This window comes from Lygodium microphyllum, chromosome 19 (assembly GCF_053477565.2).
Source record: "Lygodium microphyllum isolate KBCC chromosome 19, Lygodium_microphyllum_v1.1.10, whole genome shotgun sequence".
Classification (NCBI taxonomy): Eukaryota; Viridiplantae; Streptophyta; class Polypodiopsida; order Schizaeales; family Lygodiaceae; genus Lygodium; species Lygodium microphyllum.
This window is the reverse complement of record NC_141153.1, coordinates 68321404-68347421: the sequence shown is the minus strand read 5'-3', so window position 1 is coordinate 68347421 and position 26018 is coordinate 68321404. Positions and strand designations below refer to the sequence as shown.

The following is a 26018-nucleotide window of genomic DNA, read 5'->3' as shown; positions in this document are numbered from 1 at the left end:
AAGGAACTTCAAGCTTGTGGGGTTAAAGGTCCCATCCTAGGTACATCAAATTTCTTCTCTTACAAGAGATGTATTTTGTTCTACTTTTGAGAAAGTGATGGTCTTGTATACAATTTATGGATTTGAAACAAGTATTTTTTTTCTTAAGTGTTTGTCATGTGCTAAAGGTTGATAAAAAAGGTTCAAGTACCTTTTGATATTTTATGCATGAGAGGACAAAACACATGGTTATTTTGTTAGAAAAGACACTAGAAGGGGGCATAGATTGCCAATGTTGTTCAATGCACAATTATGATGTAAGTACTTTGATAATAGCATTGGGCCAACTAAAGTTTTTTCAACTCCAAGCAATGCTTTGGTGTTCGATCAAAGTCTCAAAGACCACATTGATTGCAATATCCAATTAGACCAAGTTGCACATTTGCTAATTTGCAAACAATCTAAGAATCACACTAATGATTATGTCTACCACATTTGGAGAGCATGATTGTACTCCACAATTTTTAGATATATATGGAGGTATGAAGTAATAGTGCTGCAAGGTCTCCAAAGGATGCTCAATGCCAGTCTTGAACCTCACACCTTTGGATCCACCCGCACTTCAATGACCTTAACAAACTACATAATCAAGATGTTTACAACCTAGCCAAATTGCCTCGTAGCCAGCGATTGATGGCTAGGAGTGACAAACTCATGTAAGAACCAAATGGCAAGATATAAATCAGTTCTCCTCTCAAACATGGAACATTCCAACTCCCATGACGCTAACACAATTCTTCACTTGGTTTACTCTTCTGGCCTGCCTTTGCATGGCCTAAGCAATTGCTTGTGCAAGACACACTACAAAGTTTGAAAATTGTTGTTATGTGACTCTTTTTCCCACTTCATCATTAGAGCTAAAGCTTCTTTATCTCTCAATCCTATCATAAGCAGTGAAAGGCCAATAAGAAAACTTGAATGCTCTCACTTCCCATGCCCCTTCATGAAAGGCAGGCCTTTGTACTTCATTAATCCAGGTAATACTATTATGCTACATGCACAGCAACAATGCCATTATGTTATATGCACTCAGCTGAGTGCAGGTTACATCATAAGGGAATTATATAGTTCTAATAACTGATTTTAAATTAGTCTTTCCTTCTTCACTATTACAGTAGTCTATACAACTTTACTAATCTATGTAAGACTCTCATCATATTACATGTAATACCCTAAACCCGTCAACAAGAAGCCATTACACCTATTCCATACTTGGTGCATGTACCATAATGAGTAGTATTGAATAGACCAAATGCCCGAATTTAAATAAGCCTATGTCCTTTTAAAGTAGTCTACCTCAACTTCTTCACTGTTGATTAAGTCAATGTACCATATAATTTTATTCGTAAATGTAATACTATCTTTATGTTGCATGTGACATTGTTAAACCCATTGATTAGAAGCCATTAACTTGTTCCATAATGACTAAAATGCCTCTATCCAAACGCACTTCCTATGATTTGGTTTGGGGGGGGGGGATCTTACTAAATAGGAATGCAATCTTTAGTTCCAGTTATAATGACATGCTTCTGGAATTGCAACTCACTTGCCACAGGACTGCTTAGGCTCCAAAACTTGTGGCTTCCCATTGCCCTAAATTTTCATTGCTAAATAAATGCCTGTATAGAGACTGTAGTCATATTGATTGAAATTTAATTCCTTGTGATCAAATTTCAGGCAACAGAGCAAAAAGGGTGGAGCTGACAACCATGATTTAAAGATAAAATTTTAAGAGAGAAAAGAAAGCTCGATTAATTGAGTACACAATTAGTCAATTCGTATAAAAATAGAACTATCCTGTATTCATACTGCACACAACGTACTTCTCAGGAGAGTTCAGAGGGCAATACAGCATTTACATGGCTTGTCTGATACCATCTACAACATGATTCATACTGTCTTGAATAAATTGGACGAAAGCCCTCACTCAGCAATAAAAGAATTGGGAAGAATATTTCTCTACAAAGAAATGGGGACTCGTAGGCACACTCACAGCAGTGATTACCATCAGCATTGGGTAGCCCCTCTCAGACGAGCCTCAGCTGCTGCAGCTGCTGCGACTGATGGTGGCAAATCCCTTAAGCTCATAGTTCCCACCTGTGCCTCAGAGGCATTGGTTTGGACAGGAACACAATCATCTGTTTGTGTTTTAAAAAGCATTTTCAAATCATTGAGTGTCAATGACGAAACTTCATCATTGTTCTTGATCCTTCCTGAGGTGGGACCGCTTTGGGCAAGCCCTTTACGCTGACTGAGCTCATTAATGCTTTCCTCAACAGTATCCTTTATCTGTAAAATAATAAAAATACATGCTTTAGACATATGAACACATTTCCCAAAGAAGACTCTGTAACTTTAATTGCTCGACATATGACTCCTCTGGCAACTCACCAAGAACTTGTGCACAAAAGTGGTGTTTTTCTGACCAATTCTGTGGACCCGATTTACAGCTTGTGCTTCGGCTCCGGGATTCAATAACGGCTCAATCAGGATTACATGCTGAGCCTCTACCAGATTTAGTCCATTGGCACCTTGCTTTATCAGTAAAAGAAGAATATGAGGAGACTCAACTTCTTCGCTTTTAAATTTCTGAATGGCAGAATCCAAGTTCCTGCATCTCATCAATATTACTTTTAATCAGCAAAAGCAAATAAATAAATTACAATGAAGCACATGCCCACAACATGCATACAAAGATTTCAGTTTCATAGCTAACTAGCAATACCTTTGTAAGGCAATGTGTAGCAATCAAGTCTAAAACCTCAACATAAACCTAAATCCTCCCTCGCTCTATCCCTCCCTTGCTTGTGACATTGGAGCTTGGTACCAATCCGTATTATAAAAGACTATGGTACAACCTTCTCGCCTTGATTAAGCAGTTACCTAAAAAATACTAATTTTTTGCAAATCTAGGAGAGTTGAATATATTGAACATCATAAAGAACTTATGGAGGCAGTAAATGCAGGGCCTTGTTGCAATAAAAAATACACTTCAACAATTCAAAATGAGTTTTCACATTCTGATTTTTGTTACATTCACTTATGGTTTTGTACAAACAAGGGGCACTACAAAAAGCAGCATATATGCAAATCCTTTTTTGGAGGCATACCAAAGCTGTTCAGAATCTCAATCCTGCAAATACTGACATGTATGCCAACCATTCTCATGATATTGCTTTGTAAATTGCATATTTTTTCCACATTTTATAGATCATGTAGAAACCTTCAGGAAGGATCTTGGTAAACAAGTCATTTTAATAAGGTAGGAGTATTTCCCTCCTGTTGAGGACAAGACAATGCCCACTCAAGAGACAAAGATACCAAGGGGGTAGAGAGCTTAACTGACAACAGGCAAGCTTGAGGAGTGGAAATTTGAAATTTGAGGGTGGAAAAAGAGAGCATTGGCTTTGATATCATGAAAGAAATCATGGTGGTCTGGTAAGGAACACAAGCTGTGGAAGAGAGTTTGAACAGAGGTTGAGAGACTAGGGCCTCTTTAAACTCTCTTCCTCAGTTTTTCAATAACTCAAGCCTCTTTAAACAGGCAGATCAGTACAATGCAACGTACATCCTTGCTTATGGGCTGCAAATTTCTGAACCAGTAAAGTGCCAAAGTTACCCATACCAATTTAGTGGAGCAATAAAGAAGCCTCCACATAGCCTGGTATTCAAAAAGACTGCAATGTGTTTAGAAGGCTTGAAGGAGAGTCCTCAGGATGGTTCACCATGGTATAGTTATGACTATGACAGTGATGTGGGGGACAATAGCTTGGGACACAGACAGAGGCCCAACATGTGGATACAAGGACTTTCAAGGGGGTTACTCCCTTCTCATTGCTGGTCACGACTTGAGCATGATTTCCACACTAGATTTATCACGAACAAATTGGACCAAGGGGCACTGTCATAAATAGGAACTGATTGTTAATATTCTTGCTTAGTTCATTTGAACAATGGGATTGTCATGCCATTGATTTGCACAATATTCCTGCTGCAGAGGCTCTCTTTAGGATCTAGACAAAGATTATTCATACTCTCCCTAGGAGATGAGACTGTAGCATAACTCCAAACACATAAGGAGGAAAGATGCCTTTCTTCCTTCTTGCGATTATGGCACCTTCCATTTTGAGTCACATGGGACGTTATAGCCAGCTAGTGGAGGCTATTTTCTCAGTCTCATCTTAGACCTATAATTCCATGATGTATCATTGCTGCGGGCTTATTTTGTATTTTTACCTTAGGAAGAGTTTGTTCATAGATTCTTCTCGCCTTTCTGTGTGTGTGGCAGGGGGGGCACAAGATTGCAGTGTGTTGTCACAAAGAATCATACCATTTCCTTTTCTATGCAGTCCATAAAATGAATTTATATTGATCATTTCTTTATGGTCCTCTATCATAGGACATTAGTTTCCAAGTTCCTATACCCCTTATTGCCAAAATGACTAAGTGACCAGAGAGATAGTAAGGTTTGAGAGGGAAAACACAGTGTGTACGGCAAACACTGAGAGAGAAAAGTAACACAGAAGATGATGATACAAGGGTGCTGTAGCACAAAGGAAGCCCTAGAGTGCAAGAAGACTGTTGAAGAAGCCTCTGAGTTTGCAAACGCAGGATGAGGAGGGGTCGCTTGGAGCAAGGAGACTCCCATCGAAGGGTGAGGAGCCTGTGAATCTGCAAATGCAGGGATGAAGAGTGGTACCTATGAGCAGGGAGACAACCGATGAATCCTCCATCTGCAAATGCAAGCCTGATGAGGTGACACCAACTACTGGGAGTGATGTCAGGTGGTGAGGATGAGCCAGATGCTGAAAACGCAAATGAAGACAGCCGTTGGAGTGACGTCAGAAGGGTGTGAAGTAGCTAGGAACCAAATGCAAGGTGCAATTGCCTCTAATGAAGGTGCCGCCTGTTGGAGAGAGACGCCAGATGGTGAGGAACCTCCTTGGCAGCCAAATGCAAGAAGGTGGAGCCCCTAGAAGGGTGGAGGATGACACCAAATAGGGTGGATGCTGATACAAGAGAGTGTGGACTCCAAACACAAGGTGTAGGAGCATAGAAGATGCTGTTGCCAACAATAGAGGATGGACGCCAGTTGAAGAGGAGCACATTGCCACCATAAATGCAGCCAATTGGAGATCAAGGTTGGCACCATGAGAGTGTGGAGATAGTGGTAGGAGAGGAGAGAGAGAGATGATGGAAGAGAGAGAGTATTAGAAGATTGACGACAAGAGAGTGAGTAACGGACTGAAGGATCAGCTGTAAGGAATGAATGAGAGAGTGGCCTATAAATAGGCACAATCAATCTAGGGTGGCGCCCCTTTTTGGGGCTGCAAACCCTAAATGCAAAACGCAGAAACGCAAAAAATGCAAACTGTGGGTGAAGGGTTTCTCAACACTTATTTTTGAAGGACGAGTTCCAAAGCTACTCGGTGACCTAATAAACATACCCAAAAGCAATTTTTATTGTAGAAGTATGCCCATTAGTATAATATGCAACCTATGCCACAAGCAACGCCTTTCCCATTTTGGCTTCTTATCATAAAAATAACATCTAAAGATGTCAACAATTTGAACATCTTTCTCCATCTGCTGCCTCCGCATTCGTATCTAGATCAAGCAATGATGCCCAGAGCTCCCTTTGGTTTGTGCTTTTTTCTCCAAGAAAAGAAAATTATATTAATACACCTCGATAAAAAACCTTGAGGTAAAATACAAAGTACAAGGAACTTTGTAAAGACTCAAGAGTAACTAAGTGCATCACCAAATACAATGATTTTGTGAACAACCAATCAGGTGGGCCATAATGCTAAACTATCTGAGAAGCGGTATGAAAGAAAGTGCCAGAGTCCCATCTCTCACAGCTACCTTGTACTCTCCCGTCTCTCATACAGAGACTGAGTAATCTCTATCCAAATCCTCCATACACTCCTTGTTGTGAATACAAACTGAAGGTCAATACCATGATTGCAACTTGCGGTCCAACTTATGATGCTAGCAATCAACTCCCATCTATGATTGTCCCTGAGTCCACTTCACCTATAAGTAATCAAAAGTGGGAATCCTAGTCAAATGTTGTCCGATTATGAGAAAAGAAAAACTCCTCTCAACATTCTCATAGCCATATGCCAGGCCTCTATCTGTAAGCCAAGCTGTAGTCTCCCCAAGTTGCCACCATATTTTTTGTTATGCCATGGAATATTATCTTGAGGACTCTCCTCCATACCTCCTGGGTTCTAGGGCAATCAAATGGGCAGTGTCTTCAAGACCTCGAAAGATTAGTTGATGCCAAAGGCAAAAGTTGTAATAAGTTATGTATAATAAGGACTAGGTGGTATCTGGTGCCAGATTTGGGCCCAAATCAATTAATTGGCCACTAATGTCAGTGGTGACATTAGAGAGTAGATATTAATTAATTACTTAATGCCAGTCTAAGGACCAATAACTGCTTAGAAATACTTGGAAGAAAAATTGGCCTGTCAATTTACATATTGGTTGGTGAAATTATTTTCATGGGCACTAGAATAATTATTAAAATAATTTTTAAAATTAATCTTTTGAAAATTGATTTAATAAGCTAGATAATAAAATTAGGAGGGTGCTACTTGGCAAAACTTGCCCATACAAGTGGAAAAACGTTTTTAGGGGCTAGTGGAAGTCTATTTCAGCCATTGTGTGAGAAGAGGTTGTTAGAGAGCAAGGAGATGTTGCTGATATGACTTGCAACCACCACGGACCAATCCTACAGCAAGTGACAACTGGTCAACGTCCTTCTTGTGCAGATGATAGCATGCAAGAGAGGAACAAGAGTATTTTTAGTGGTCCTAAGCTATAGGTGATATCTTCCATGGCTATTTGAGCAAGGCAACAATAGCTTTTCAACGTTTCACGATGAAACTCTGAAATTTCTCTCTCTACAACATTCTCTCTCATTCTCCAACCATGTCTCAACTCCCCTCAACATTTTCCAATAGTTTGTGTCATCAGAGGAAGAGATTTCAACCAATCTTTGTTGTAAATCCTAATTTACAGAAGAAATTAAGATTTGACAGCCACATCATGATAAGTGCTCAGAATTGAAGGCCTAGGACTTGAATTCCAATTGTTGAAATTGAAGTTTCGAGGAGATTCAAGAGGCCATCTAGCCAATTTTAGATTGAGGTTGAATTTGTCTTTCAAGAAGTAGGGTGAAGACCAATCCCTAAACAAAACAAGGGGTGAATTGGTTTGGAGGCTTGTTGGTCAAATTTGATAGTATGAAGCATTTGGATTAGCAAAGGAGATCAAAGGATCTCACTTGTACTCCTTTCATTTGCAATATAAGATAAAGAAATATTGCAAGGGGCGCCAATTTCGGGGTCAACAAGATGTTCAGTGTCCAAGATTAAAGTGGTAAAGTGCCCAATTTTTATTTACGTGAATTTTATCTATAATTAGTGCTTAATTAGGTTATTTATCACCCTATCCGAGGAGGAAGGTTGGTTTCATGGTTCCATTGCTAGGATACCAACAATTCCTTCAAATTGGTGGGCTTGGGGCATGCGATTAAAGGTTAGAAGCTTTGCTTTTGTGCTGAAATTGTATCCGACTGAGTATTACAGCTGTTGAGTGTAAAGTCCCTTCGGATATGAAGTCCATTAATCTCCGTGCGTATAAACTTAAGGGTGTCAACAAACCCTTATTTGTACTCTAACATATAAATACATTTTTATTCTTTGTGTACTGAAACACTTACAGGTACACTCGTCTTTGGATTCTCTCACTCTCACTCTCGGCTTTGCTCTTGCTCCATTCTTGTCTCGCACTGAATTGCACTCTGTCACAACAAATTGGTATCAAAGCTACGGTAACAGTATTCGCGCTTCCCAAGAAGTGTGAGTCAGTTCTACGTGTGAGAAGAAGCTCGTCTTTTGCTCAGCAATCAATCGTGTGAACAATAGTTAACGGTGTAAACAGTTGGCAACAGGCAATCAACAGTCGACAAGTAGGTCAAGCAACAACGGAGGAGTGTAGCGAGTTGGGACAGCATGTGATGAGGCAATAGCTTGTGACCAAGTGGCGACGAGATGTGGCACGTGTACAGGCATGTGTACAGGTCCAACAAGTTGCCACACGCACAGGTGACGGGGGCTTGGTCAAGGCCTTGATAGCCTCGATTTTCTTTTGTTTTTTATATTCTGCAATTTTTATTCTCCTTCCTTATCAGGTGTTCGTGCGCACAAGCACAATGTGCCATCTTGGCCAAAAGTTTTAGGGATTTTCTCAGATTTGGAAATCGTAATATAGAACAGGACAATCTAACCAAGAAATTGCACAAATTGTGCATATTGGCTCTGAAAAACTTGGGGCTTTTGCAAAAATTTGTCAAATTTTGCTAATTTTTCCCGTTTTATGCTCTCGAGATCATGTATTAATGCAATCGGGGCAAATTAGTCAGTAAAATTTTGGGGCTGTTACTGAAATTTGAGAATTTTGGCAAAATTGATATCTAAAATGTACATGGGAACATTGCTGAAGCAATCTTGGTGCTGTAAGCAGTGAGATTTATCTTCCACTTGTGAGATTTTGGACAAATTACAAATTTTTTTTGGTGTTTTTGAGTTGACTTGGTCACATATGTATGCAACACACATGTTTGGCAACTCCCATTGAGTTGATATATTGCTGAATATTCATAGTGCAACAGTCTTAGTGATCACTTGTAGATGTGGGATTGTTGCAAATGTATTTTTGGTGATATTGCTGAAGTGACCTTGCAATAGTGTATGCATGGATTATATGTTGAAAGTCATCTATTCTACTATTGTACATGTACTTGGACTAAATCTTGCTCTTATTGTCTGAAAATTTGGGCTGAAATTAGCTGAATATTCAGCTCATTGTTTGTGTCCTAAATTGCAGCATTGATTTTTGGGAGCATTGCTGAAAAATGGCTGCAAATGCTTCTAGCAACAGTGACACTAAATCCCTTCTTGAAATCAAGAGGTTTGATGGCATTGGCTTTGACTTATGGAAGGACAGGATACAAGGCATTTTGTTTCTCAAGTATTGTGATGATGCTCTTTTGGAGGTCAAGCTTGCAGCTATGAAAGATGAGGATTGGGCTAGACTCAACAAAAAGGCCATTGCATACATTTAAGTGGTTGTATTTGATGATGTACTTATAGACATTAAGCGACTTGATACGGCTTATGCTATGTGGAAAAAGTTAACGGACACTTATGGGAATACAACTCCAGTAAATCAATTGCATCTCATACGCAAGCTTGTAAACATGGAGTTGGATGAGTCTAAGCCAGCATTGGAGCATTTGATTGCTTTCACATGGATTTTGAGTCGGTTGCAGGACTCTGGTTTGCAGCCCTTCAATGATAAATTAAAGGCTATTTTCTTGTCGATAACTTTGCCTGATAGTTGAGAGTCTTTGGTTGTTTACTAAGCAACAACCTTACTTTAATCTTTGATGGCGTTAGGGGCTCTATTCTCAATGAAGAGATTAGAAGAAAGTCCAGTGAAGAAAGCAATGGTTCAGCCTATTATCTTAGAGGCAGGTCAGAAGAGAGAGGTAATGCAAGAAATAAAGGCAAAAGCAAGAGTAAAAGCAAGGGCAAACAACAAGATATTACTTGCTATCAATGTGGGCGTAAAGGGTATAAAAAGCCCGATTGTTGGTACTACAAGAAAGAGCAAGAAAGAAAGAAGCAATAAGAAAAAGAAGGATGACATCTCTCCCTCAAAAGAAGTTGCAAAGGCAAATGTTGCATCTAGTGTGGTCATTGAATAGCTCTCTGACACTGGAGAGATACTTGTTGCAACCTCATGTAATGATGTAGATGTTATGGTAGCAACAAGTGATATGCACATCACTAAAAAGGAGGTAATTGATGCCGTACTTTCAACTCATGATGGGCTGTTCCAATCATGAATAGTGGACAACAGTGCCTCTTTTTATGTTACTTTCTCTTTGGAGTCATTTTTTGAATACACTGCAGGTCGCCTAGGCAAGGTTTACTTGGGCAACAATTATGCATGTGAAATAGAGGATGTAGGTACCATTCACTTGGCCCTAGAAAATGGCCATGAGCTGATTTTGTAAGATGTTAGATATGTACTTGGCATAAAGAAAAGTCTATTGTCTGTTGGGCAACTTGATACAAGAGGGTATTTTACTACCTTTGATGGTGGATCTTGGAAGGTTCACAAAGGCTCTATGCTAATTGTTAAAGGTAGCAAAAAGGAGACTTTGTATTATTTGCATTGTAAAGCATTACAAGGCAAGATTTTGGTTGTGGATGAAATTCATTCACAAATGGAACTTTGGCACAAAAGACTTGGTTATATGAGCCAAAAAGGCCTTTAAGTTATCTCCTCTTTAAAGAGATTTGATGTAAAAGGCTCTGGTCTCGACTTTTGTAATGATTGCATATATGGAAAACATGTGAAGTCTCCTTAATGCTCTGTTGTCATTTAGAAGTCCAATACTCTTGACTTAGTACACCTGATGTGTGTACCATGCCTGTTAATTCACATGGGGGTGCACAGTACTTTGTAACTTTTATTGATGATTTCAGTAGAAAGTCATGGGTGTATGTATTAAAGAGCAAAAAGAAAGTGTTGGATGCATTTAAAAGGTTTCATGCTTTTGTAACCACACAGAAAGGGCTACACCGAGTTTCACATATGGAGGCAACGATACACCAATTGCTTTTTCTCCCTTCCATATTGAAATGCTGCAAAACCTTGGATACATGCTCTTACTGTGATAGATAAAGAAAAACTTTTAATTTGTCCCTAGCTATATGCATGCCAAGGATGCGATTTGCTTCACCAAGATCCTTCATGTCAAAACTGCTAAATAGGTTTTGCTTCAATGTGTCTAATGCTGAATATCCCTACCAGCACATGTCATTCACGTATAAAATCAGTATAATAAGGCTGTCATTTGATGCCTTCTTGGTATGTAAGCAGTGACCCACTTGACTTATTTTAAATCCTTGAGATTGCATGAATGTATCAAACTTATGATACCATTCACGTGGTGCTTGTTTCAGCCCATACAAGCTTTTGTTGAGTTTACATACCATCTTTTCTTGCCCCTTGACCACAAAACCTTTTGGCTGTTGCATATATATGTCCTCATGTAGATCACTATGTAAGAAGACAGTCTTTATATCCATCTGTATGAGTTCCATATCCTCACATGCAACCAAGCCAGTATGGTTTGCAAAGTAGTCATCTTGACTACAAGAGAAAAGATCTCGTCAAAGTCAATCCGATGTTTTTGTTTGTACCCTTTTGTAACAAGTCATGCTTTGTATTTTGACAAGGAACCAGAAGTGACCTTTATCTTGTGAACCCATTTGCATGGTAGGACTTTCTACCCCTTGGGCAAATCCACCAAATCCTAAGTACCATTCTTCTTTAGAGATTCCATCTCTGATAGCATAGCTTTATGCCATTTCTTGCTGTCCTCTTTGTCCATTGCTTCCCAAGGTGAGTGCTAGCTTTGTGTTCGGAGGAGTGATGCAAATCAGCGGGAAGGCATGGGCTGAATGTGTGTGGCCCCCTTGGTGGTGGTGGTGGACCAGTTGCAATCTTGAGCGACACACTGCCTCCATGTGCCTATGATGAGGATGCTTCTTGGTCAAATGGAGCTGGACTTTGCTGCAATAATGCCTGTTGGAGTTGTGGGGGAATATGGGAGATGAAAGTTGCTTTGGCAAGGAATCGTACAAAGGCTGCAAGGGTGGATGAGGAGGCTGAAGATGCATCCATGTTAAGAAGTTGGACAAAAGGGAGTGCATATCTCAAGGTATAAAGTGATTGGGTGGGGTGAGGAGGTGCGCAAAGCTAAAAGAGGGTAGAGGCAAGCTGTTGGGTGGCTGGTATAGGTACGGCCAGGCAGGAATGGGAGGTTACAAAAGGGCTGAGGTGAGCGCAGGGAGTGATTGCATCTTGCTGAACTCAGTCGGAAGGCAGTCCCCCCCTGCTTGAAGCAGGTCCCCCAGCCTGAAGCAAGCACCTTTCTTTTGACGACAGCCAAACACGTCTGACAACACGTGATGCCAACTGCCTGGCCAACACATGATTCAACATAATCACTGTCTGAGCAGCAGCAACTGACGTGAACTGCCTGCCCAACACCACAGCCTGCCACCTCAGCCTAGCCCGTCCAACTTCCTGCCCATCACAAGCTGCAGCAGCTGCTCTGCATATCACAACACCACAGCCTACCACCTTGGCCCAGCTGTTATATTAAAGCTCAAAATCGAGCTAGAGCTTATGCAGATCCTCACCAAAGAGACGTCTCCTTTGAAGAAGGAGAATTGGTTTATCTTAAAGTGCCTGAACAAACAAAAACCATGAAAACGGGATAATGCCCAAAGCTTTCACCCAGGTATTGTGGTCATTTCACAATACTTAAAAAGGTGGGAGAAAGGGCTTACAAGCTTCAACTACCTACTGGTAGTAAAATACATCCAGTTTTTCATGTGAGTAAGTTAAGGAAAAAGCTGGGTGATTTGGATAATTTAATCTTAAATGATAACATTAAGGAGCTATTAGATGACCAATCTAATCCACATGAACTAGAAAGAATATTAAATGTTCGTAACAGACGAACAAGGAATACTATTTATCAAGAATGTTTGGTCAAGTGGAAAGATTGTTCAGAAGAAAGCTCAACATGGGAGCGGGTAAGTACCCTAAGGAAAAGGTTTTCCAATTTACAGTTAGACCTTCCAAGTATCGTTTTCGAGGACGAAACCGATTCTTAAGGGGAAGGAAATGCTATATTAATAAGGTAAATTACGGGAAACAGGCATGAGGGATGACCGTCCGGGGGCCTTGGGCGCCCAAACGGGGTTTAGGGGAGCCTAGAATTAAAGAGAGTCCAGGAATAGTAGGCTCACCAACAAGTGACGGCTGGCAATTGGATCACGATGAGAGTTGCTAGCAATTAACTAGGCAAGGCTGGGAGGAAAAACGTATCTCGTGCCCCTATTGAGAATCGGACTCTGTGGTCTTCCGTTCTTCTCATGATATTACCTCCTTTATTCATTGAATCGCCATCACGACTACAACACCAGCCCAACCACCAACTTCCTGCCCATCATCACAGCACTGCTTGCTACCTCAGCCCTGCCCTTTGGTCTGTGCTGAACAATATTTACTGTGCAACATTAAGTTCAGAGTCCTTCAATCTTTCCTTATTAGTAAATGAAAGTTAACTATGCCCCTTGCTGTCCTACTTTGAAAGTCTTTTAAGCACCAGCTTAAGCACTGCATGTTGACAGAGTCAAACAGTGATAACCCTTTCTTTTGTCTTTGATAATCCCTTTCACGATGTTGTTCCCATTTTCTAAAAGACTAGTTCTACAGCAACCCTACTATCCTATTCCAGCATTAACAAATGAATAGATGGGTAATATTTACACAACAAGATAGGGGATTTTTTCTACCTTCGCCCTTTTCCTCTAATGAAGCTTATATCATTTGCTGACAGTGTGTGCTCGACCACATCAAGCACATCATTCCAGGTTGAAAAAATGAGGATCTTTGCATCTGGATCTGACCTCTGTATTCTGAGAATTCTCCTTGCCACTGCTTCCATCTATATACATCAAACACTTCGTCAGCCAGAAGAATGCTTATTAAAATGATATATGTTCACTCACCATTTATAGCTTTTTCTTTGTTTTCACTAATTGAAGTAAATCTGAAACTTGACCAATCAAAGTTGTATACCATTCTAAAAGCTAACCAGCTTAGATCTTGATGTGCATATTAGCTATTATGTCACACTCTTAATTTCCACACAGAAAAGTTACACACTTTTCCTTATCTTGTTTTAAGTTAGATTGCCTCTATCTTGTCACATACTGAACACAGACATATGCTAGAGATGACCCATTCTATTAATTTATTATCCCAAACCATCAGAGCTGCAGTATGAAATCCAAAAGAAAAGGATAGCATTATTTGCCATTTGACAGTGATGTCATACAACAGGCAGTGCATCTAAGCATTGGATTTAAACATATATGTGTGTGTGTGCACTTGTATGTAGTGGGTTTTCCTTTTTCTTTTCTTTTTTTTTGGGGGTGGGGGGGGTCTTTTGGGGAGATTTTGTTGTGTGTGGTGTCTCCAACTCAGCCTAACCCCCACCCTCCTGTCTGACAGCCCCTGCCCTCACTTGCCTGCCTGCCCAAACATTTGCTGCTTCTTTCATGCCTTTTCCCAGCCATCCACATGAAATCCCATGCCCTCACCCTCCTGTCCAGCCATCTCTTGTGAGCTGCCTCTGCACCATCAATGGCTTCTACTCCCTGCACTTTAGCAGCATTGTTTCAGGCGATGTCCTCCATCCTTTCCTCCTTGCTCCTTCCTCACAAGAGACAGCACAAGACCAGCAAAGTGCAGAAAATTTAGTGACACAATAACCAACACAGTAACAAGGTGGCGAAAACTCAACTCGTGAAAGAGTAGCCAATCCCTCTTCTACCTCCAAGGACTCCAGTGCAGCTCCAACAATTCCTATGTCCAATACTATTCCACTAATCAGGTTTGATCTAGATGTAGAGCTCGACATTGGAGACATAGTTTGGAAACAAGGGAAATAGAAATGGCAAAAAATGGAGCTTCAGAGTTTCAACAAGTTTTGGAAACAGGATGAGGAGTTTCGGATTTTAGCATTAAATCCATTCACAAGTACTTTAATATACAAATGCACATAACATTAGTTACTCAAACTTTACACAAAACTACAAGCCTTCATGTCACATGAACTTGTCTTCATGTTGTCTCCATCTCTTATATCAAAAGACATGTGACAAGTGGAAGGTTTCAAGCCTTCGTATCACTATTTAGTAGCTGCAAGTTGCTAGCAAGAGTTGAGAGTTAGTACTACCTTGTAAGTTGCTAGCCTATTAGATGTTGAGACATGGTAGCCTTCTTTGGTAAATGGACTAAGGGCAAGGATTACTCCATGCTTGGAACACTACCATCATAATTCATCTTCTTGGCCCCAACAAGTACTTGCCCCATATTAATCTAGATTAGTAGATGCTTTCGGTGCATTATCTAGAGGGACATGACCTTTGCAAAGCCATTTGCGGAGGGGCAACCTTAGCACCCATCTATTAGGGTTATGGTCCCCGACCTCTTCACTAGATTCTCTTCATTGGGCATCCAGATTCCCTCCGTGCACAAGGGGATTCATGCACCAAACGGTATACTACATTGTCCTCCCAAGGCAATGTTTCCTATGTGGGATGGTGAGCCACCTTGCAATGGACTACCCTATGATACATCAAAGGAGATGGGTTATCGAGCTTGGCCTAGCCACCATTTAAGATGAGGGAGGGCCCATGAGAGAGAGAGAGAGAGAGAGAGAGAGAGAGAGAGAGAGAGAGAGCATGCCACCAAGAGGAGGAGATAAACAAAGGCATGAAGAGAGATTGGGAAATGATGAAGAGTTGTCAGGGACCTTAGACCTGCTACTAATAGGGATGCAGACACAGTTGCATCATCAGCATTAGTGGTGGCAGAGACAATTGCACCCAAGCCTCCCTTTCCTAGGTCATTTGCAACTAAGGGATAGCTTGCTCAATCACCATAGTTGTCAGGTACGAAAGGTATGATATGGTACAATACGATGAAATACAATCCTAAATGGTATCTTATGATTTTATAAGGTACGGTACGATATTAGTACCAAAAAAATAATTCAAGATGATTTTTTAAAATAACAAAAACCATAAATCATTAAATGATAGAATACATGTTTAAAGTGGAAATAGCCATTTCATTACAAAATAAGATGAATACATGAGGGTGACCATCGCAGTCGCATGGGCTGCGCAAAGCATGCGATACAACTACGGTCTAGTGTATCATAGTGGCATCATGCATGTGGATACAATGATAGTAGATATCTCATACAAAAAAGAGAGAGACCTATGAATCTACGATGAGGCATCACTATCATCATCATCATCAAAACCATCTGAGTACTCATCAAGAGAGTCTGAACATGACTCTTTGGCATCGGATGATGAGACACACTCATACTCATCCTCACTGATGAGGTTACCATCATCATCAAATGATAGCTCCCTAGGTGGCGGCTACGTAGGCAAGGGGGGGATGTCATCATGAGGCACATGATGTGAGCTACTAGAGTCCCGCCGTACATATGCCTGCGAGCCACTCGAACCAACCCTCCTTGATGTTTGAGGGTGTCGAATGACCATGCCTCGGCTACCACCTACTTGAACTCCTCACCCATGAGCACACTAACTGCGAGTTTCACAAGTATCTGCTGCTATAAGCTCTCTAGAGAGCTCTGCAAAAATCATCTCCTCCTCATCCACCTCCTGATGTACACTCCGAAGAGTGTCGCCCATCAACTTGAATGTATCAACATTCACCTACACAATGCAATGATGCACGTAAGATTGTAAATGCTAAAGTCTAAATTGTAAAGTATAAACTTCAAAGTTCAAAGTTTAAAACAACAAATTTTAAATTTTATGGTTAAGTGTTTAAACTTTACTTGCTTCGGACTACCCATGTCCATCATAGCCCTCATCATGCGTAAAGTTAGTGCAACAATAAACTAGCCGCTCTAACTGTCGAGTGCTAAGCCGATTGCAAATCTGTGTAAATGAGAGAATAGGCACTCCAGTTTCTCTCACATGCACTCGAAGGGCAATCCTGGGCAAGGATCCTCATGGCTAAGGGCTAAAGGGTCTCCAATGTGTATTCAAAGTTTTGCCACCAAAATTAAGGCTTCACAAGTGACTCTCTCCTCCGACAAGTGGGAGAAGCAAAAGCCGCATGCCCTCTTTGATCTGCGTAGCATCCTAGCTTCTCCAGCATTGCATTGGGGTCATCCACAAGGACCGCACAAGTCACATAAGCAAGCTGGTCTGAACGGAACTCTCTATCATCCATGACCGCCGGCGACTTGTAGGCTGGATGTGCCAATACGGCAAAACCATGGATAAGCTTATGCATCCATGCCCATGTCCTCTTTGCTATCTCTAAAACATGTGCACGTTGTGTCTCTATAATCACTATACAAGCACGTGCCTCCACCAATGCCGCTCTAAAGAAGTGAACGAGAAGGCCCATGGTGGACCCCTCTGCAATCACTCATACGTAACATTCTATAAAAGAGAGTCATGACAATGACAACGGCATGGACTTTTTGCCAAAACTGCTCATTAAAGTACAAGCAATGCATAGCTTTGACCTTCTCTGTCTCATGCTTATCCCACTCATGCCTTAGAGTGGACACCACTGTCTAGCGCAAGGTGGACCGCACCTCATAAAGGTGCTACAGCAATAACCACATGTAAGCAAAGCGAGCTGAAGAAGGCTTCTTCAACTCCAATGTACTATGTTCATGATACATCGCAAGCACCTTTACCTTTACCGTGAAGAAGGTGACAATTGATGTAGCTTTAGACCACTCTCTTCACCCACTTGAGCTTTCCAATGTCCTACTTGCGTAAGTCCAAACAATGACTTACACATGGGGTCCACAGAATCTTGAGAAACTCGGCCTCAAGCAAACAGCCCATGTACCAACAATTCGATGCATTATCGATAACAACTTGCACCACATTCAAGGGACCCACCTACAACCACAATTTACAAAATACAAGGGTACTAACAACACTTGGAGGTTAGAGAAAGCTTCAACTTTCAAGATTCCAGAATGAAGAGAGATGGGGATTGGGGGCCTTGGGGCCCCGGGGTAAAGAGAGAATCGAGATAGATATTAGAGAGAAATTAGAATATGGAGATAGACAGTTATGCATAAATCAATTATCATAATGAAAGAAAGTGAAACAAATTTAAAAGGCTATATATACCTCAATGATAGCTTGTCGAATGTGGCGGTAGATGAATGCACCCGTCGTTTTCCTCCCCCTCTTACTAGTATCTATTGTGTGATCGAGATACGATTGAAGCTCAACATAAAAATCAATAGACAGTCTTAGAGTGAAGCACCACACCCAATGCAATAGACTGAAAGTACAAAGTACAATCCTTAAATCTTAGGGTTGTAAGGGGTGTTCACACCTGAACACGATGAGTGCCCGTAAGTATGTGACATAAGCACATACAAGATAAGACACTAAGTCTAGGGGAAAAAAACCTCTCTTACCGAGAGTAAAAAGTACCCCAATGTCCTACTGAACACCGACACTTCCATGTGAGCGTAGGCGTAAGTGAGGCATAACTAAAATACCCAAAAAATCTCCCTGGAGTGAAGAGTGATCAAGAGTACAAGGATCATCCGCCACCAAAGAAGATCAAATTAAAACATTGTGAAATGCTTCAAATTTGTCACAAGGAAGAGCTTTGGTGAAGATGTCTACCACATTACTGGTGGTAGGACAATAGACAAGGTTGATATCACCTGCATGTAGCCTCTCTCTAACAAAGTGATAATGTATCTCAATGTGTTTCGTGTGTGCATGAAACACTGGATTTCGTGCCACTGCAATGGCACTCTGATTGTCAGTAAACAAAGGAGTAGGCTCTATAACAAATACATCCAGATCAGCTAGCAAGCGTCTAATCCATACGCATTCAACTATGGTAGTGAAAGCTACCTTGTATTCAGCTTCACATGACGATGTGGCAACAATGGATTGTTTCTTGTTAAGCCAAGATAGACAAGATGAGCCAAGAAAGAAACAATTGCCACTAGTGGAGTGATGTGAATCATAATCACCAGCCCAATTAGAATCATTGTAAGCATGTAACTGCAGTGGTCCCCCCTTGGCATAAAGCAATCCAAGAAATCTAGTACCCTGTAAGTAACGGAAGACACGCTTAACAGCTTGCCAATGTGGCATGCGTGGCTGATGCATATATCTGCTCAGGGCTGAAACTACAAATTGTATGTCCGGCCTAGTGTTGCATAAGTAAATAAGACATCCAACTGCTAGAGCATATGTGTGTATATCAAACAAATCATTGTCATCATGTAATGATAGCTTAAGTCCAGGTTTCATTGGAGTACAGACTAGCTTGCAATCCTGTAAGCCAAACTTCTCAAGAAGTTTACCAATGTATCTTGACTGTGATAAACCAATACCTCTAGCATCATGTATGAACTAAATGCCTAAGTAATCATGCAAAGACCCCAAATCTGACACGTCAAAAGTTTGCTGCAAATTTTGTTTGAATACTGAAATCTGATCAGTATGTGTCCCTATAAGCAAGAGATTATCAACATATAGACAGATGATCAACATGGATCCCCCTTCTTTACATACGTAAAGGGTAGACTCAGATGAGCTGTTTATGAATCCTTGGCTAAGCAAGAAAGCATCTATCAACCATAGACATGATGGTCGTCATGCGGGAAGTAGGAGCAAATGTCTCCTCATAGTCAATGCCTCTCTTCTGTGCATAGCCTTTCGCTACAAGCCTTGCCTTATATTCGTCAATGGATCTATCTGCATTCCGTTTCAGCTTGTAGACCCATTTTGTTCCAATGGCTTTCTTCCCAAAGGGAAAAGACACCAAATCCCATGTTTGATTCTTAGTGACAGAATTCAATTCAGCTTGCATTGCTGCCATCCAATGCACAGTCTGTTTTGTGCATCCTCAAAACATTTAGGCTTCTCATCATCAAGGGTGCTTGCTGCCATAACAAACTCCATGGTATGTGCAGTATCATACATACAAGCTTGCCTTTAAGTACGACTAGCCATGGGTGCATCCAGATGACTATCTTTTATAGTTTGTAAATACCATCTAGGCATTTGTCTTGCCTCCTGACTATGCAGAAGCTCTTGCTGAATTTCAGTTTCAGCACTTTGTTGAATATTCAGATCAGCCAATGGCTGATTTTCTGCATTTTCCAAACGAGTAGCTGGCTGAACATTGAGTTCACTTGCTGAAACTCCAGCTGAATCACCAAATGTAATGGGCAGCAGCCCTTCAAATACATCATGTGTCTAAACCAACCAAGGACAATTTTGATTTTTCATCAAATAGTACATCCCTACTGACAAACACCTTTTTAGAAACAGGATCATAGAGTCTATAGCCTTTGCTCTCACTACTATATCCCACAAAAATGCATTTGACAACCTTGTTATCCAACTTTTTTATGAGTACCTTTGGAATGTGTGCATATGCGAGGCACCCAAAGGTACGAAAGTGTCCAAAGGAAGGTTTCCGGCTGTTACAAGCCTCAGAAGGTGTAATTTTCTTCAATGCTTTGGTGGGCCATCTGTTCAAAATATGGCAAGCACTCATAACAGCTTCCATCCAAGAACTGTGAGGCAAGCTCTTTGCTTTCAGCATACATCTGGCCATCTCCATGAGTGACTAATTCTTCCTCTCTGCAGCCCCATTTTGCTGTGAAGTATAAGCAATAGTGTACACATGAACAATGCCCTTCGGCTTCAAAAAAGAATTCAGCATAGAGGACATGTATTTCCCCCCTCGGTCCGAATGGAGAGTCTTAATTTTAAAACCAGACTGGTTATCCACAAGTGCAATAAAAGCCAAGAATGCATCATACACTTCTGAATTTTTGACCAAAGAGTAGACCCAGCAAAATCGAGTAAAGTCATCAATACAAATTACAAAATAGTAACATCCTCCCAATGACTTTGTCTGCATAGGCCCACATATATCTGAATGCACTAACTGCAACCTAGCTGTTGCTCTAAAAGCAACATAACAGGGAAACGAAAAACGATGCATTTTTCCCAAAATACATCCTTCGCACAAGTGCTCTGGAGGTCTCTCCAGTAGTAGAGGTAATCCATCTAGCATCTGTGTACGTTGTAAGAGCATCAAGCTACCAAAGTTCACATGCCCCATCCTAGTATGCCATAACTCTGCCTGTAACATAGCAGGAGTAAGAGTGGATGCCATGTACAACTGATCAATTGAAATAGCATCCAACTCATATAACCCATAACATAAAGTGTCTGTCAAGACCAAAGTCATGTGTTCTTTGTCTCTCACCATGCATCTGTCATTATCAAATGTGACCTGCAATCCACAACTTGCCAAAGAAGAAATAGAGAGAAGATTCTTCTTTATGCCTGGCACAAATAAAGCATCCTGTAGGCAGAGAATAGAGCCATCAATGCCGGTGAGCACAATCTCCCCAATACCTCTGATAGGGTATGATGCATTGTTGGCACACTGTATAGACTTGCCAACCAGAGCTGCACCAATAGAAGCAAATAAATCTCTGTGAGATGTAATATGCCTAGAACCACCATTGTCAAAAAACCAAGTACCTGCATCCTCACTAGAGCTAAATGCTCGATCAGCCCAAGAAGTGTCATAACTGCATGTGAAAAAGCAATAGTCCCTGTCAGCAACAAAGGACGCCGACTCAATAGCAGTGGAAGGAGCATCAGAAACGAACATTCTTGACTCCTCCTTGGCGATGTGCTTTCTGCACTTGGTGATGTAGTGGCCTGACTTCTTGCAATAATGCAATTTGCCATGTTTTGGCTTGCGTGCCCCCTTGTTTTTTATTTTACTGTGAAGTGCCAGAAGTCCTAGAGCTCTGCAGAGCATTCTTTACTTGGCTGCCTTTGCCTTTCTATTTAGCCATAGAAGCCTGCTTAGAGGCTATGGCATCCACACTACTATTTCTTCTTGTTTGCTCCTCCTCTAGAAGCAAACTGATTAACTGAAGAAAAGTGATTGGCTGTGTGGCAATCCTCATGGTAAGGTTTAAGGCCGTATGAAAAGCCAAGTACGAAGGAGGTAATGAGTTCAAAGTGGTAGATATCATCTGTGCATCCGAATAGTACTCGTCAACATTCATGAGTTACTCACACAAGTCCTGAATTTTGTTCAAGTGATCCTAAATAGAATCACCTTCATTCATTTTTAATGTCTCTAGCTCTTTCTTTAAGAAAGAAATGCGAGTCTCATTCTTGCCTGCAAACATTCATGAGTTGCTCACACAAGTCCTGAATTTTGTTCAAGTGATCCTAAATAGAATCACCTTCATCCATTTTTAATGTCTCTAGCTCTTTCTTTAAGAAAGAGATGCGAATCTCATTCTTGCCTGCAAACATCTGCTCCAAAGTTAGCCAAGCTTCTCATGAAGATTCTGCTGAACAAATGTGGGGAATGATGGTCCGCTGAACTACCAATGCAATCAGCGACAAAGCTTGTGCATCTCGTGTATCCCATGCCTTTTGAGCTACTGTTCTTTGAGGAAGTGGCTGAAGTGGAGCAGGCTGAGGTGCTCGTTGTGCACATCCTCCTGGAGGAGAAGTAGCTGGAGCCACAACTCCAGGCCTAACTTCTTCTCCACTGACATAATCCCAAAGATTTTTCACCACAAGCACATTCTTCATCATGAAGGACCAAAGTGAATAGTTGTCTCCATCCAATCTGTCCTCCTTGGATGCATAGGTGAAGATATCTCCTCCTTGATTTGCTATGATAATATCTTACCAAAAGAAGCAAAAGAGCAATGTCCAAGCGGGACCAAACTCGAAATGACTGTAACTATAGTACATGTGCCAAAGTCTTCAAAAAACACAAATGCCCCAAAATGTTTGATAAATTTGGCCAGAAATTTGCATCCACCGTGTCTGGGACATATATCCTCTGTTCTGTTTTTGCTTGGGTAGAAATCCCCTCTTCCAGAAATGAATTCTGGAAGAAAAAAAAGGTAAAAAATTAAAAAAAAAACCTCTAAAAGTGCCAAACAAGCTCGTGACCCAGGCGTAGATTGAGTCGCATGTACAGGGTCAGAATGGTGGCACTGGCAAGCTGGCGGGTACGGGCGGATTGGACGCAGGCAATGTCAGAGTGGAGCAACGTGGTCACTAGTCAGGGGCAGCGCAGCGGTACACGGAGCAAAAACAGGCGTGTTTGGCATCGTCAGGGGCTGCAGGCATCATGAGGGGCGGATGGACCAGAGGCAAAGTGGAGAAGGTATGCGCTTCTCTTAGGCGCAAGCGGCGTTTCCAAACGACGAGCGGCACTGGGGGCGGCTCTGGTACAGGTAGACGACGCTGCTAAGGGTTGGCAAGAGAATAGACGAGCTCCAGGGGCAGGCAGCAGTGGTGAGCAAGGTAAGGGCCGAAGCAGCCTGGTGGGCAATCTCCTAGGCGGACAGGTGAGATGCAAGGTAGTGGTGTTGCCGTGCTTCTTGGCGCCACGGGTAACGGGGTAACGGACCAGCTGGGCAGTGGCGGTTGCTTCCTGGGCTGGCGGTTGCTGAGTAGAGCTAAACCTGGGCAGAGACTCCCGAAGGCTGAGCAGAGCTAAGCGTTATAGAGCCAATGCTCAGATACCAAATGTTAGATCGAGACAAGATGGAAGCTCAGCACAGAAATCCGTAGACAATGTGAGAGTGAAGCATGATACCCAATGCAATAGACTAAAAGAGTATAAGCTGAAAGTACAAAGTACAACCTTAAAGCCTTAGGGTTGTAAGGGATGTTCACACCTGAACACGATGAGTGCCTGCAAGTGTGTGACATAAGCACATACAAAATAAGACACTAAGTCTGGGGGGGAAAAACCTCTCATACCGAGAGTAAAAAGTGCCCCAGTGTCCTACTGATCATCGACACTCCCATGTGAGCATAGGCGTAAGTGAGGTGTAAGTGAAATACCCAACATCTATGGCCCACAAAAAGTAAGTGCCAAGTGGACATGAGATGAGTATGTTGATGATGCCACATTTCTTACAATCACTCCATCCGTCAGTGAGAATGGAGCAACCATATTTTATCCATGTGGCCCGAATAGGATCAAGGGCTCTATCAATCCTCTCCTTCTCTTCATCAATCTTTTTCGTCCTCATGTCATTGTATGCGACACCGGTCGATCCTTCACATGGACCCACATTGGCAATGGCTTTTACCATCTTCTTCCATTGCTCTTGCTTTAGGTTATTGAATGAAAGATTGCACACAATCACCGTGCGTGCAATTTCAATGTTCGTATGTCATTTTCTTTCTCTAAGAAAGGCAACCGATCCACGCACATGATCGGGAGCTTGAGAGAGAGAGAGCATTGTCTCTCTGGCACCACATGAGCCTCCACTCTTTGTCTTTTACCGGAGACAAATCCGGATCCGGATGTGGAGCCCCCACCACCAATGGTAGAGGCCTCTCCCACATCGGTTGAAGATACGCCCACATTCGATGCTTCCTCGTTAGTAAGCATAGAAGTTGGTGCCGATAAGCCACTTCCTCCTCCTCTTGTGGATCCCCCACTTATCTTGGCGAGAATCTCGTCTGCGATGTTTTGAGGGATCTTCTTGCATGGAGCAACTTGCCTTCCCATCTTGGAAAGATGTTGCAGAAGCCGAGTTGCACCACTTGTATAGCGCTTCCTGCAATACTTGCATGTCCAATGGTGGGAGTTGGACTTCTTTGTGTCCCTCTCCACATGGATCGCATGCAAACTGAAGGCCTCGTGATTCTCACGAGTCATGGTGCCGATCACGGATAAAGAGGCCGGGGGGGGGAAAGAGTGAGATGTTTGGGTCTCAACTCTTGAAACTTGTCTTGAAAGTTGAAAGAGCATGACTCAAGAGTGAGAAAGAGGGGATGGGAGACGAGAATGGCAAATACTTTGACAGGGAGAGGGGATGGGAGATGAGATTTGAGAATGGCAAATGCGAGAATGACAAATCACAAGTCCATTCAAGATCCAAGAGAAGAAGATGAGAATGGTAAATGCTTGTTGAATTGGTGTGGAAGTATGGAGGAGAGTAGCACCTTTTGTAGATGAGAAAAGGGTCAAAGTTCAAACAGTCAAAGAGGGCTGCCAGCTGGTTGGGATGAGGTATCCAAGGCTTCCCACCCCCCCAAAAAGTGTTAGGTAGGCAGGCAAAAGGCGCCATATTAAAGGTAGGCGGAACACGGGATTCGGAACAAGCAGATGAGGTGGCTAGAAAGGGCCCATTTCAACGTACGAATCCGTACGGATATGTACCATACGTATCGTACGGTACGAACATTACCGTACGACGTATAGAGGCAACTATGTCAATCACCAATGACCAATAATGATTGCATAAACAATAGGCCACCTCAACCTACTCATGGTCCCTCTCAATTCCCTGCAACAACCTTGATATGACAACTTTCCCACCACCTTCCCCATTAGCAACAACCTCCACTTATATGATGTTTCTCATGTATCTAGCACTCGGCTAGAGGAAGGTATCCATCTCTCTTGAGAGGATATTTCATAGGCTTCAATTACCCACCAAGAAAGGGAGAAAGTGAGGAGATAAATGCAGCTTGAAAGCACTTCCGTAACTCTATCGATTTCTCACCGCTTCATGAAGCTATTGAGTTTATAACAGGAGATAAAAGAGCCGAGCATGGGCCCTAGAGCCACATTGTTCTAAGAGACATAGATGCTTCCTACTATGGAACATTTGGGGCTTTGGTGGACATTTGTTTCACCAATGATGGAGCCTCTTAACACGATCTTCATAGAGAACTAGTTGGAGGGTTGGTTGATTTCTTGCACTACAAGGGCACCACTTCTCAAAAGAAAATATTTCCTAATGTCATGAAGAAATTTCCCTTGTTGGCATCCTATTGGACACACCTCGTAGATTCATGCACACATTTGTATCTGCATGGGCAAGCAGTAACTACATACAATTTTGAATTGGGACATTCTTATCTAAAGGGTGGCCGTATGCGTGTCCGTGAGGGTAGACGAGGTGGTCACTGGATTATTGGTCCTCTATACCCCTAATTGCTTAGAGGAGAGAGAATTTTGGCCACCCTCATGTCAAAATATGACTATTGTGAAAGCAAACCAGAGAGAGAGTAGGGTTTGTGAGGGGGAAAACAAGGTGTGTATAGAAAATATTGAGAGTGAAGAGAAACTCAAAAAACTCACAAGAAGAAGATAATGAATGATGAATCATTAAATCATACTAAATGAATCAAGCTATTACAACGAAGCTGAAGCTCTGAAGATAG

The 26018-nt window shown here is 41.8% G+C and overlaps 1 protein-coding gene across 4 annotated transcripts in view; it reads right to left on the bottom strand.

Annotated features, from left to right (window-relative positions):
- Positions 1-1804: 1804 nt before the first annotated feature.
- The window catches only part of LOC148019985 (RING-finger, DEAD-like helicase, PHD and SNF2 domain-containing protein), a 129885-nt gene continuing 105671 nt past the window's right edge, over positions 1805-26018 (bottom strand). For all 4 annotated transcript variants that reach the window (XM_087700225.1, XM_087700227.1, XM_087700228.1 and 1 more), the window contains 3 exons: positions 13497-13648; positions 2431-2650; positions 1805-2328 (listed from right to left, as the gene is read on the bottom strand). In XM_087700225.1, coding sequence (XP_087556351.1) covers positions 2047-2328; positions 2431-2650; positions 13497-13648 — 654 coding nt within the window. In that variant the 3' untranslated portion in view covers positions 1805-2046. The remainder of the gene's footprint in view (positions 2329-2430; positions 2651-13496; positions 13649-26018) is intronic.